At 43.2% G+C, this 14,369-nt stretch overlaps 1 protein-coding gene across 15 annotated transcripts in view; it reads left to right on the forward strand.

Annotated features, from left to right (window-relative positions):
• The window catches only part of Cit (citron rho-interacting serine/threonine kinase), a 160,855-nt gene that overhangs the window by 124,271 nt on the left and 22,215 nt on the right, over positions 1-14,369 (forward strand). For 9 of the 15 annotated variants that reach the window (XM_048785710.1, XM_048785709.1, XM_048785711.1 and 6 more), the window contains 8 exons: positions 293-486; positions 2,270-2,281; positions 3,107-3,242; positions 5,364-5,468; positions 10,586-10,726; positions 11,210-11,317; positions 13,053-13,215; positions 13,491-13,655. In XM_048785710.1, the coding sequence (XP_048641667.1) occupies positions 293-486; positions 2,270-2,281; positions 3,107-3,242; positions 5,364-5,468; positions 10,586-10,726; positions 11,210-11,317; positions 13,053-13,215; positions 13,491-13,655 (1,024 nt within the window). The remainder of the gene's footprint in view (positions 1-292; positions 487-2,269; positions 2,282-3,106; positions 3,243-5,363; positions 5,469-10,585; positions 10,727-11,209; positions 11,318-13,052; positions 13,216-13,490; positions 13,656-14,369) is intronic. The other 6 variants (XM_048785712.1, XM_048785716.1, XM_048785718.1 and 3 more) reach the window with 3 other exon arrangements.

Below are 14,369 nucleotides of genomic sequence, written 5' to 3' on the forward strand. Positions count from 1 at the left end.
GGAGAACTAAAAAGAACCAACAAAGATTAAAATTAAAATTGGATGCTTTGGGAGGCCAGCGTGAGCCACTTTGATTTTAAGCTTAGTGGCCCTTGTGCTGGCTGGCTTTGGGTTCTGCTCCAAGATGGCAGCACAAGTGGCTTTTGACCCATTCCCACCAGTCGCCTTAGAAATGCAAACCCCATTTCAGACTGTAGTCAGGAGTTGGGCTTTTCTGAAACTGATCCAGCCAGAGTAACCCCTAGGAAACGTTTGTTGCTGCAAAGCATGACCCAGTGGTATTGATTTGTAGACGATGGAGGCTCTGAAGACCACGTGCACGATGCTGGAGGAGCAGGTCATGGATTTGGAGGCCCTGAATGATGAGCTGTTGGAGAAGGAGCGCCAGTGGGAGGCCTGGAGGAGTGTCCTTGGTGACGAGAAGTCCCAGTTTGAGTGTCGGGTTCGAGAGTTACAGAGGATGCTGGACACGGAGAAGCAGAGCAGGTGGGACTTCCTGATTGCAGAAAGCCAGTGGCAGATGACTTTGGCTAGGTCTTCCTGAGAGTTTTGAGCCCATGGTCCTAGAACCAGGCTGCAAGACCAGGAGACTCTTGGGCAGATCAGGATGGGTGGTCACCTGACAGTAAATCTGGACACTATCAGTTGGATTCTGTGACAGTGGCTGGTATCTTTTTACCCTGGCAAAGGTCTGGGAGCCACTGCAAATATCTCAGTGCTGTCTTTGCAGAATCATTTTTACCAGTGTGCATCATTTCCTTATCATTGTGACCATGTAGCAAGGCCATCACCATTTTAACCCTTGTCATGTGTGCTTGCCAGTCTTCCCCTTATGCTAGGGCTTCTCAGCATTGGCACTGCTGACATTTTGGGTTGGATGATTCTTTGTTGTGGGGGAGCTGTGCTTTGCACGGGAGGCTGTAGAGCACAACCTCACTAGATGCTAGAAGCAGCCCTTTCTCCAAGTTTTGGGAGGCCAGTGTGAGCCACTTTGATTTTAAACTTAGTGGCCCCTGTGCTGGCTGGCTTTGGGTTCTGCTCCAAGATGGCAGCATAAGAGGCTTTTGACCCATTCCCACCACTCACCTTAGGCTGTAAAAGGAGAAATGCAAACTGTATATCAGACTGTAGTCATGAGCTTGGGCTTTTCTGACACTGATCCAGCCAGAGTAACCCCTAGGAATATCCTTTAGACTGGGGGGAAATTGCGCCCAGTTGAGAACCACCACTCTACAAGAATAGTTGAGTGGGTTCCCCCTCCCACCCTTCCCCTCTCCCTCTCCCCACCCCATGTTGTAGGAAATGGTAATCATGAGTTTGAGCAGCGTTTGTTTCCATATCTCCCCAAGCTTGGAGTTTCCTTCTTGCAAAGGAAGAAGGTGCATGATGCAGGGGTGGCCATTTACAATGAAGATGCCATCGATTTGAAGAGTTACCATGACAGTTTTGTAGCTCATGGCAGAAATGTGTTTGTTCTCGCATAACTGGCATGCTGTGAATGCTTACTGATGGAAGGAAATGACCTGGAAGAGCAGGAACCCTTTCCTCATTGCACGAGGACACTGTGGGCCAGCAGTGGCCCTGTGATTTTTGTGTCTGCGAAGCGGATTTGTAGTTGCCCTTCACAGCTCTGCTAATGTTGCCTTCCTGTGAATCTCACCTTCCTGTGGTTCTCTGAATTCCTTAAGCAAGATAAACTATACTGAGAAATATCCACTACTTAATTAGGCTGTATCCTACTCATGTTGGTATCTCCCACTTGGCATTGGTCCATAGTACGCTCAGTGCAGGGTGTTGCAGGGATGATATATGCAAAGTTCAGTTGAGCTTGGAAGGCTGGAGGCAGAAAACACAAACCCTCAAGTTTCCAAGGGAACCAATGGAAGTAGTTCTGTTTTGAACATCCTCCCGTACACGGTGTTTGCTGAGGTGAGGGGCTGCTGTTTTAAGACCCTGTTCCTGCTTTCCTCCGTCTTGGTGGAAGTTCTCACTGCTCTCCCACAGACCCCTTCCCTCCCACCCTCAAGTCCAGCTCCTATCTGAGTTGTTTCTAGGGTACTTCAGAGATAATTTTGGGGGTCGGATCTAGCCTCAGAATCAAAAAATACGCAGACACACATGGAAAGTGTAATTATGGACTGTGCTTGGAAGACTAGCCTTAGCCTACTTTCAGATCTACTTTCAGGGCAATTGTGAGAGGTCTTACCTTTTTCTTTCTTTCTTTCTTTCTTTCTTTTCTTGTCTTTTTGTTTTCTTTTTTGGTATTAAGTGGGATACTGAGGTGAGTAAAATATAATTCTTAATCCTTGTCCTCCACAGGCTAAGAGTCTAGCAGAGGAGGGGAGCTGTGTATTCTCTTTGCACCTGAAAGAGTGAGGTGTGCTAGGGGAGGAGTATACTGCTGTTTCAGACACAGGGTGGGGGAGAAGGGACGTTGGGGAAGAGGTTATGGAAGACACAGCATTTGAGTTTATCCTTAAAGACGAGGTAAGACTTGAGTCCCTAGAATAATGAAGGAGAGTCTTGTCTGTGGAGGAGATTGTACAAGCCAAGCGTAGAAGCAGGAAAACGTGGTACCTAACTGGGGGTAAGGAAGTGACTTTCTCCAGTTTGCTTCTGGCTTTTGTGTCCTTTAACATTATTTAGATTATTTAGGCATGCATTCATCAGATTCAGATTTCAGTTTCCTAATGAGCACCCAAAACACTTACCCCCTGCATATGCTTTAAAGAGAGAAAATGTTTTATTGAATGGGGTCTCCCAGTGGTTCTTCAGGGGTTACTCATTCCATGTCCACCCCCGTGGGGAGGGAGCGGCAGGCTCTACACATCCTTATTCAGCTGGTTGCATTTGCAAATGCCGATTTTCCTTCAGCCTTTGAAAGTCAGTCCTCCAGGAACTTTGCCTCTCAAGGGTTATTTCACCCAGAATCTGAAGTGGGTCAGATCTTTGCTCCGTAAGCTGCCAGAAAGGAAGACGTAATTTGGAGGAAGGACTCGGGTTGGTGCAGCCTGTGGAGTTGCTCATCAGGACCAGAGGTGCAGCAGCCTTTCTCCAGGTGGGCAGTGGTGGGGCTTCTGAAAGCAGGCCTGTGTTTTCCTGGCAGGGCAAGAGCTGACCAGCGGATCACTGAGTCTCGCCAGGTGGTGGAGTTGGCAGTGAAGGAGCACAAGGCTGAGATTCTCGCTCTGCAACAGGCTCTCAAAGAACAGAAGCTGAAAGCTGAGAGCCTCTCTGACAAGGTCAGCGCCAGGGCCTTCTGCCTTTTAGGACAACATTTTGTTTCCTTCTTTTAAAGGCATGCTTGACACAAATGCTTGAAATCTGTGGTAAACAGATTTCATAAGTATACATTCACTCATTCCAAAAAGTCAGTTATGACTCACTGTGGGACATCTTTGGTTGGCAGTAGCATAGGTGGGTGTGGTAGGAAGTGGGTTATCACAGCTGGTCAGAGGCTTCTTAACATCTACCTGCCTGGGCTCCAGAGTCCAAATTTTGGTCTGGGTGCACCATTCTTTGGTTTTCTGGGATCTTGTTTCTAGAAGTTTTGGGATTTAATGTTGAGCATGCTTGGGAAGAGCATGGTGACAATGACTAATGTTCACTATTGCTGCAATCATAGACAGCTCAGCTTCTCCATTTTCCAAGTTCAGGGACACAAAAGGGCCTATCTGAATCTGTATTCTGTCATTCTAACAAAATACCTGCAGCCAGATGTAAAGAATAGATATATGTTTGTTTGGTTCACAGTTCTGCAGGCTGGGAATGTCAAGCACATAGTAAGGGCCTTCTCACTGCATGATAGCATGGGGGAGGACGTCACATGGTGAGGCAGAGTAAGTGTGCTAGCTCCAGTGTCTCTTTCTCTTCTTAAGAAGCCCTTAATGCTATCCTGGAGCCCTTCCCCTATAACCTCATCTAATACCAATTATCTCCCGTGGGCCCCACCTCCAGATACCATCAACATGTGAATTTGGGGATTGAGTCTCCAACGCAAGAACTTTTGGGGGGCACATTCAAACATAGCAGGGTCTAATGATACATGTGATCCTTAGTATTTCACACTGGAAACACATTGTGTTCTGTCTATGCACCATTCCTTGAAATTTGCAGAGCAATGGACCAATGTTTTGGACATTTTATCTATTAGTTTTGAAAGAGAAAAATATGAATTTTGTATTTTATATAACTTTGCTATTCCACATTTATAAAAGTAATTATTTAGGATCATTCTGGAACATACAGAAACCACAGAACAGTAAAGGGAAAAATGACTGGTAACCTATTACCTTGTTACATTGGTGACTTTATTTGCAGTATCTTGTTTGTGTATGTTTTGCGCACGTGCGCGCACACACACATACACACACACACACACACACACACACACACACACTATACCCACACATTTATTTTGTAAACTTAGAACTTAGGTTTGTTTGTTTTTAAAAAACATTGTATAACTAGAAGCTTTTCTTGAGTTACTGAATGTTTTTTTGAACATGCAATCCTGAAAAAATCAAATTGCATGCTGGCATGTAATTTATACATTTCCCCTTGTGTTGGGAATTTGGGCTTCTTCCAATCTTTTTTTTTTTTTTTTTGGCCATATAAATAACCTGATGAACGTAAGTTTTTATGAGCATTCATGATTATTTCCTTACTGGAAATTCATAGAAACAGAATTTTGGATTCAAGGCTGGTGCTTCCTGCTCAGGAATGCTCCTGAATTCCCTGAGATTGATTTGTTTTCTTTCTTTTTAGTAAGTGTGAGGAAAGTAGATGTATTATTTAGAGACAAGTGAATCCTTTTATGTTTAACTTGAAGATTTATTTTTCCGACTGACTTTTCTTGAAATATTTTGTTGCCAGCTGTCCTTTAGCAATCCAGAAATTCCAGAATTATCTTTTCTCTGTCTTGTTTTATTGGGATGAAGTTCTCTTTTCTATACCTCTCTTATCAATTTTCACACGGCAAAGCGTCATGGTCAGGGCATGTGACTTGATGAGATCATCAAGAGTGCTCGACTACATTTCATCCTAGTACCTGTGCAAGGATTAAGCTCCTGGCATAGGACTGTTTAATTAAATTCAGCCAAAGAACTTCAGATCCATAAGTTCTTGCACCGTCATCCTCTCAGAACTCGAAGTAGCTATATATGTGACCCATCCCGTAGAAACAATTCCTATCCTCAATATGGGAGACTTACCTGTTATATGGACTTCTGTGTTTTCAAAAACACCACTGACATTCTGACTTTTTGAACTTGATTGTACTTGATATGTGAAGGCCTGTGGACAGTCGTTAGTGTCTAGCATCCCTAAATGTGGCATCATGGCCAATTTTTCCCAATGTCCAGCTCAATGACCTGGAGAAGAAGCACGCCATGCTTGAAATGAATGCCCGAAGCTTGCAGCAGAAACTGGAGACAGAACGAGAGCTCAAACAGAGGCTTCTGGAAGAGGTGAGTGCAAATTACCTGGGAGGTAGAGCCAGGGGGGATTTAGAAAGTGAAAATTTGTTATGTTCACGTGGTCAGATCCAAGTCAGACTTTAAGATTTTGAAGTAAGAACCTTTGAGGTAGAGTAGGGTGGTCCCATCATACATTCTATAAGATATCGAGCACATTAAAATAATATGTCTCTGACTGGCAGGGTCTCCCTGTCGCTGGTATCCTCCTACATGGTGCTTAACAGAGTGTCAAGCACATAGTAAGTACGTGCTGAATAGAGGTTTATTAAATACATGGCTGAATGAATATTGAGTTAAATTGTTCTTTAGAGTTAATATTCAAAGTGTATTATGTTTCATGCTGATAGAACATCCATGCAAATTAGCTTCCCACACAGGGCAGGGATTTGATCAGATTATGCCGAGTGCCAAATTTCATGAGGACTTTTGAATGTGCACTTAATTCAATTAAAAATAATTGTGCCCTGCTTTTGAGACATAAGATGACAAGTTCAAATTGATCTCCTAACCCCATCCCTTATGTTATTTCATGTGCCTTTTCACAGAATTCTGGAAATTGCTATTTAAATTAATGATTACTTCCCACTCCCAACCAAAGCCCTATATGTTGAATCACTAATGATTCTGTTTTGTTCATTAGAATTGACCTGCAAGGGCAAATGCACTTTGTAAAGATATCTAAGGAAAAGTTGGACTCCAAAGAGTGTTCTGTTTAACCCATAGTGAGCCTGGCAGTTTCGTTACCCAGAATCCCCTGTCGTCACATGGTGCTCACAGCTCCTGAGCCCCGCTGATAGGAATAATATCACTAGGCTGTTAAGTTTGAAAAGGGTAGTGAGACTATTGCAGGTGAGTATACAATGTCTCATAGAATGACACTTGAGAAATAAGGGTGGGAATTTGAGAAAGTCTACAGATGGATGGTTGGTAATTACTGCATAACAGTGTGAATGTCCTTAATGCTACTGACCTGTGTACAAATGGCTACAATGACCCACCATGCAGGAGGCCCTGGGTGACCAAAAAAAAAAGGAAGAAAAATATAAGTTTTATATTATGTGTACCTCGCTGCAATAAGAAATTTTAAAATAAAATTAGTTTTACACACACACATGTATGACTGAAATTCACTGAAAGTGACCCCAAGAATATTACTATATAGGTTGAGCAGCTCTTGTCCAAAATACTGGGACCCAGAAGTATTTTGAAATTCATTCCTTTTCAGATTTTGGGATATTTTTATATATGCATAATGAGCTATCATAGAGATAGGACTCAAGTCTAATCATGAAATTCATTTGTGACTCATATACATTGTACACACATAGGTGAAAATAATTTTACGCAAATTTTTTTTTTTTTTTTTTTTTTTTTTATACTGAGGATTGAACCCAGGGATGCTCACCACTGAGCTACAGCTCTGGGCCTTTTATTTTTTATTTTGTGACACGGTGTTGCTAAGTTACCCAGTTGGCCTTGAAATTGTGAACCTCCTGCCTCAGCCTCCCGGGTGTATAAGATTACAGGTGTGCACCACCAGGCCTGATGAATTTTATGCAATTTTTAAAATGTGCCTGTGTTTTGATTACAGTTCAGCACAATGAGATCAGGTGTAGAATTTTCAACAAACAGTGTCATATTCATGCTCAAAATGTTTTGGATTTCGGAGCATTTCAGATTTTGGATTTTTAGAATTGGGATGCTCAACCTGTGTTAGAGTTTTTAACTCTACCTAAGGGTCAAATAGAGAGTTCTGGTCTTTTATCTGGGATCAATAGGCAATATTCCCACTTTGAGCTCATGCTGGGAAGAAAATAGGAATACTAGATGCCCCTGACTGTCCTGTTTTCCTGAGGAGGGCAGGTTGACCCTAGCAGCTCAGTTCTTTGGCCTAAGGTGACATGATGAGTCAGTGACAAGGCTAGGAATAGGATGCTGGGAGCCTGTCTCAGTCCCCCAGTTCTCACTTCTAACCCATGTGAGAACATTTCCAGTCTCCCAGTCTGTCCCTCACAGATAGATGTTTGAGCACAGGCTTCTGGCTGACATTGAGCTTGAGTCAAATTTCAGACAGTGTAAACCATTACGAAATAGAGAATGAGTTATCTATTCATTTATTTATGGCAACGCTGGGCATCAAACCCAGGGCCTTGCACACAGAGAATGATCTTTATTGGCCAAAACATGGCTGAGATCCCTGGTTGCGGAGTGCACTTTGTAACCATGGGCCCAAGGCCCCAACCTAAACATCTTCTTCATAGGAACAGAGACTTTTAGTAGGACAGAATCAGAGTCTCAAAATTAGAAGGAATATTTATGTCATCTAATCCAAATTCCCATCATGAGTCTCCTCATTGCCTTACTGGGACAAACTTCGCTAATAGAACTCTCTCCCACATCTTTCCTCTGGGGCCGGAAATGACCTTAGAAGCTCTCTTGCCTTGACTCTTACAGACCACCATCAGCCCATTGGAAGTAATGCCAGAGATGAAGTCCAGTTACCAATCCTCATCTCCTACTGAGATAGACACTGCCTTTTCCAACACTTCTCATGGGCATCCCTCATTAACTCAGGCAAAATACCTATAGTGACTTTGGACATCCCAACCCATTTTTCAGCAATTCTGATTTTTAGAAAGTCCTTTCTTATTCTGAAATAAAACCTACAACTTTCACCCACTGGTCCTATTATATCAAAACATGAAATTAGAGAGTAGTCAGGCCTGTCCAACCAAAATTGAGATTAATATTGACTAATGATCAAATTAATTAATTAATATTTAATGAATGTTTTGTTAGCACTTACAAGGTGCCAGGGCCCCTTCTGAAAACTTTACACGTATTATCAACAGTCCTATGAGATGACTTCTTTTATTATCTCAGTTACAGTCAGTATCTGAGGCTCTCTCCCACTCCAGATTGCCTTCTCTTTTCTAAGTGAAACATTTCATATCCCTCCAAGCTCTGAATGATCTTTTTGGCTAGCTCTATATTTCCAAAGAGAGTTTCTGGAAGTGCATGTGGTTCAAATATGGTTCCTGAGGTCTTTGTTTAGTGGAATATTTCCCCCTCCATACTGGTTTCTGTAAACCTCTCTCTGCCAATTGCTTGGGTTCTTTAATCACACCAGTGACATCCAGGGACCTGTAAAATCACATCTAGACTTCCACAAGCTTTTTTTTTTTTTTTCCTTTTTAAAAACATCCTTATGTTCTATATTTACTCAATTGAAGTTTTAAGAAATACCATTCTATTGAACTTGCTTGTTCACCTACCCTCCTGTCTGTCCACTGGGGTTTCCATGTCTCAGGTTCTGTCATCCAGCTCCTTCATCCATCCTCCCAGGTTCTTGTCACCCCTGTAAAGTCAGTGGGTCTAAGCAATGGCTAAGGCCCAGGAAGTCACCTCCTTTTGCCTTTCTCCAGGAAGCAGATAAGTGGTTTTGAAAAACATTTCTAAATATCTCTCTGACTTGGTTTTTATTATAGTAAATAACCATCCTATTTCTTGGAAAGCCAATGGACAGTTGATGCATTTATTCTAGAAAAATATTTTGGGCCTGGCTGTCACCAAATAGATCCCTGTCTCCAGCACTTGTCTTTCTGGGTCCTGCCTAGTAATTAGTGTTGTCCTAAAATACTAGGAAGAGACTAAAGAGGGTAATTTGTGGAAGAAGTCACTGTGCTGTGGGGAACGGAGTCCCCCTTTCAGAGGGCATCTCAGTTGTTTCCTTCCTTCATTCCTTATGTGTCTTAGGGGATTCTGTAATTGTATTAAAAAATTTCAGGCAGGTTGTACACCCAGGCTAGGTGATCTTTAGTTAGTATTTCCTGTTTTATGGCAGGATTGGTAGGGAAAGGCAGATGGGAAGATGATCAGGGCACTGAATTGGATGAAGCAAAGAAAGCAAGACAAAGGAGGTGGAAAACATCAAGATCCATGAGGCACCTGCTGTTCCCTGTGCACCGTGCTCAGTGTGTCATCCAGCGAGGCCAGGTGTTCTACCCACGGTCAGATGAAGAAACAGGCTCTGAGAGGCAGCAGGACCTGCCCACGGTCATATTGCTGTTGAGTGTTAAAGTCAGGATTTAAACTAGGGTCTGAAAGATTCCAAAGGTGCAGATTCTTTTGACTACAGCCAGATGCCTCAGGTCCTTCTCAAGAAGAAGGTCAGGTGAGCAGTAGAACTGGAAAGAAAAACAGGCAGAGAGCAATAAAGTTAGAGGGAGAGGGACAGAGGGCTTTGGGATCTGCCATGGACCTTTTGAAAACTCCATGGTGATGTTTATTGCTCTTTCCTAGCTCCTGGCTCTAAGTGTGCAGAGAGTCTAGGCCACCAGGGAAGAGATTATTTGGGTCACTTGCAGTATGGTTGGATGACAACCCAGGGTTTAGTTGAAGTTTTGTCAGGATGGAACACATTTTCAGAAAGAAACAGACACATTTTAGGAAAGAGAACCATAAAACCAGTATCTTTATAACTTGTCCTATTTTCTGGTTGACTTCTACATAAAAATCGGAGAGAGATTTTTCAGAACAAAACTGTTTCCAATATACTAAATTGAATTTTTTTCCTGAGTTTTACCACTTATATACTGTATCTGGGATCCTCTGCCTTTCTCCCCACAGTGTGATCGAGGCTATTACCTGTATGAGTCATGGTGATCATGAAGTTGGGGTAGATACAGTTCTTCCATAGGTATTCTACACTGCCCATACAATGATTTCTCCTAAGGACCATTAAGATCCTAAAAAGATCAAAAAATAGGGACAAATGGAACTTAGCTATCAGGGAGCTGACTTTGCTGTCCGCTCTTAAGTATCAAAGTATTCTCAAGTGTATCACTGACTGGGAAGGCAGACCTGTAGCCTGGATTTCCTGTCATGGTGGGGATCTTGTGACTTGGCCATCAGAGATTTTCTTTCAAGTTCTTTTTTATCCATGCCCGGGTCATTTAACAATAAAGACAGGTGGTATTTCTGGAAGCACACGATTTCCAAAGCTGAACCTCTAGTGTCATGCCTGAAATTAATTGAGAATAGGAGCAGCGGGGGACATGTAGTGTTCCGGATGGTGTCGAGTCTTTCTCTGGCCCTTCTCCCACTAGCAAGCCAAGCTACAGCAGCAGATGGACATGCAGAAGAACCACATTTTCCGTCTGACTCAAGGGCTGCAAGAAGCTTTGGATAGGGCCGATCTGCTGAAGACAGAAAGAAGCGATCTGGAGTATCAGCTGGAAAACATTCAGGTGAGGGTGGACAGAGGGAATCTGCTGAGGAGCCCTCTGCAGGGCTGGGTGTGACTCAGTGCAGGAGGGTGCTTAGCCTCTCGATGTTCTAGGTTCCACCCACAGCATATGTGTGTGTGTGTGTGTGTGTGTGTGAGAGAGAGAGAGAGAGAGAGAGAGAGAGAGACAGAACCTTTCCCAACACTTTAATTATGAATATTTTCAAACATTCAGAGATGGTGGAAGATTTCCATAGTGACCACCACCCGGATCCTACACTTAACCATTTGCTTATTTTTACTTTCTCATATATCTCTCCATCCTTTTTTTTTTATTCTGATAAAACTGGAACTACACACATAAATTTCAGCCCATGCTATTTGGGTTGGATTTTCCAGTGTCCTAACGACTTTACTTTTCATTTTCTTAAAGTACCAAATTTGGAAGTACACTCCTGTCTGGCTCTAAGGTTATCTTTTTTTTTTTTTCCCCCCATGGTTCCAGGTTCTCTACTCTCATGAAAAGGTGAAGATGGAAGGCACTATTTCTCAACAAACCAAACTCATTGATTTTCTGCAAGCCAAAATGGACCAACCTGCTAAAAAGAAAAAGGTGGGTCCAAGTGCGCGGCAGCTGGGAGTTGGCCAATTTGACTGCACGGTTCCTGACTTAGTGGACACCACTGTGATGTATAACCATGGGAACATAGAAGAAAAAAATGTGTATTGTCTTGTTTCATTTTGGGTTGAAAAATAGGTTTTTAGATAATTAGAATAGCCTTTAGCAGAGCATATCATCAATCAAGTCTAACTTGATGTTTGTGGCCCCTTAAGTTGTAGGGCCTTTCTGTGTTAGGGGAGTGGTTTTCCCCTCCCACTTAGTAGCTGGGGTGGGGGCCTCTCTGCAGAGAGAAGGACTTATAGGTAGGTCATGTATGCAAACCTGCTTAAACAGGTTCAGAGGTCCTTATATAGGACTATAGTAGGATTAGCAGCTCCCATGTATGGGATTCAGAGGGATTAGTAGGTCGTACATCTGGGACTCTGAATCGGTCCTTAGGTTACCTGCATGGGACTCCAGGAAGAATTACAAATGATCTGGCCCAGTGGTTTTGATCAGCTAATGAAGAGACTGAACCCTGGAACTTGGAGTGCCCAACTGGATAGCCATACTCTCCATACCATTCTTTTAAAATTAACTATGGATAAAAACCCAAACCATGGGCAGGTTATATATAGGTACACATTATAAGTTGTTTTATTTTATTTTTTCAGTGCTGGGTATTAAACCCAGGGCCTTGGGCCTGGTAGGCAAGTGCCCTACTACTGAGCCACACCTCCATCTCCAGAAAGTAGCTTCTTCAGTCTCGGCTTTCCCAACACACAGAAATCCTCACACTAGGTTTGGCCAAGTGTTCACAGTTTCAGGCCTCTAAGAACTTGCAGTTTCCTTCCAAAGGCCTTAGTACAACCTAGTGGCTATGGCAGTGCTTTTATAGAAAAGGGCCTAATGACTTGGAATATCCAGGAGAAAGGCTTGGAGGACTAAGTCAGTGGTTGGTCCCAGTGTTCCTGGTGCCATCTCTACTGTACGAGGAAGTGCAGCGTTCAGAGGTTACCTCCTGCTAAGCAGCCTCTGCCTGGTTGGATTTCAAACTTGCATATACTATGTGACTATATATTGCTAAGCTTATGATATTTAATCTTTTTTATTTTAGCAGTGGACTGGTGTCTGGTTATGTCACTTGGTGTAGTCAGGGTGTTTCCATCTCTTATTTTTTAAGTTAATTTTGTCTCAGTTGCATTATTCTGTTTTCCTTTTCTGTGTACAGTAAATGTTTCCATTTGCATTTTTGGTAAGCCCCTTATTTTACCATCATTTTAGCCTTCATTATCAAATTTTGCTTTTAAAAAAAAACAAAAAAAAAACACCCCTCTCTGTGTCTTGTAACTAAGCATCGTGAGACAAATTCAAAGGCAAGAGTGACCTCTGAACCATCTCTCCTGGCTCCATACTCCATCTCTCCTGGTTCTATTTTTTTGAGGGGAAAAGACTCTCAGGAAATGGCTGTCCTGTCTTGGGAATGCTAAAGGAAGAGGTGGTGGCAATTCAAGCATCTTTAACCCTCTTGGCGAAAACGTCCGCACCTCACTTTTTTTTCAGCCGGCTGGAATGGGCTGACGCTCAACCTACCCCTTTCCCCCTTCACATGCCATTTTTACTAAACACACTTACAGTGAGTATGTTCCTGGCCTTGGTGGTCTGCTCCTCCCGAGTCAGCTTTCCTTTAGCTAGCGCACAGTGCCAGTTTCCAGGAGTTAGGAGATATCTCTGTTTCCATTGCTAGGGTTTATTTAGTCGACGGAAAGAGGACCCTGCTTTACCCACACAGGTTCCTCTGCAGTACAATGAGCTGAAGCTGGCCCTGGAGAAGGAAAAAGCTCGCTGTGCAGAGCTGGAGGAAGCCCTTCAGAAGACCCGCATTGAGCTCCGATCTGCCCGGGAGGAAGGTAGGGGCTCCATCTACAAAGCACTCCAGGCTGTGAGTGGGGCAGAGGGCTGAGCTCCATGAGATTGGTCAAAGCACCATTTTTGTTTATGGCCTCTTGAGTTTTCAGTCCAGACACCCCAAGTCTAAAAAATTATAGCCTCCTCTATGTTCCCAAATTGGTATGACTTATATCCATTTGGTCTTGGGGCCTTGAAAGACAGCCCAGGGGCAGTCTGCCTAATCTGGTCCTCTTGATAACTCTGCTAACCCAAAATCACACTGGTCTCTCAACAGCTGCCCACCGCAAAGCCACAGACCACCCACATCCTTCTACTCCAGCCACAGCGAGGCAGCAGATTGCCATGTCCGCCATTGTGCGGTCACCTGAGCACCAGCCCAGTGCCATGAGCCTGCTTGCCCCACCGTCTAGCCGCAGAAAGGAGTCTTCAACCCCAGAAGGTATATTCTTATCTTAGTCTGTTTTCTGTTGCTATAACAAAATACCTGATACTGGGTAGTCAAGAAAAGAAGTTTATTTGGCTCATAGTTCTGGAGGCTGGGAAGACCAAGAGCGTGCCTCCAGTATCTGGTGAGGGCCTTCCTGCCGCATTATAATGTGGTGGCAGGATGGAGCAAGTGAGCTAGCTCAGGTTTCTCTTCCTCTTTGTATAAAGGAATGCCACTGTGGGAGCTCTAGCTTCACCTCCACTAACCCTAATGATTTTCCAATGGCCCCTCTTCAAATCCTATCTTCATATGAATTTGAGGATTAAATTTCCAATGCAAGAACTTTTGGGGGACTCATTCAGACCATATCCATTCTTATGGGCCTGTTGGAGTTATGTAGAATTTTTTTTAACCTTCCAAGAAATGCAGTCATATGGTAAAAATTACAAGTAATTCTAAGGAATAAAGAGTGAAATGTGAGTTTTCCCTCCCCCGACAGATCCCTTAACCCAGAGTCGTCAGATGTTTTCACTCATCAAGTTCTTTAGCCAGAGTTCATGAATGTAGCCATGTTATTAATTCATGTATCTTATATGAACAGATTTAAAGAATGTGAGAAAATAAGCCTATTTTTCTCAGCTTGTAAATAAATATCATAGCACACTATACCGTACACTGCAAGACGCCTTTCAGATAAATGTTAGACACACATCAGAACACAGGGAC

The sequence above is a fragment of the Marmota marmota genome, unplaced genomic scaffold (assembly GCF_001458135.2).
Source record: "Marmota marmota marmota unplaced genomic scaffold, marMar, whole genome shotgun sequence".
Lineage (NCBI taxonomy): Eukaryota > Metazoa > Chordata > Mammalia > Rodentia > Sciuridae > Marmota > Marmota marmota.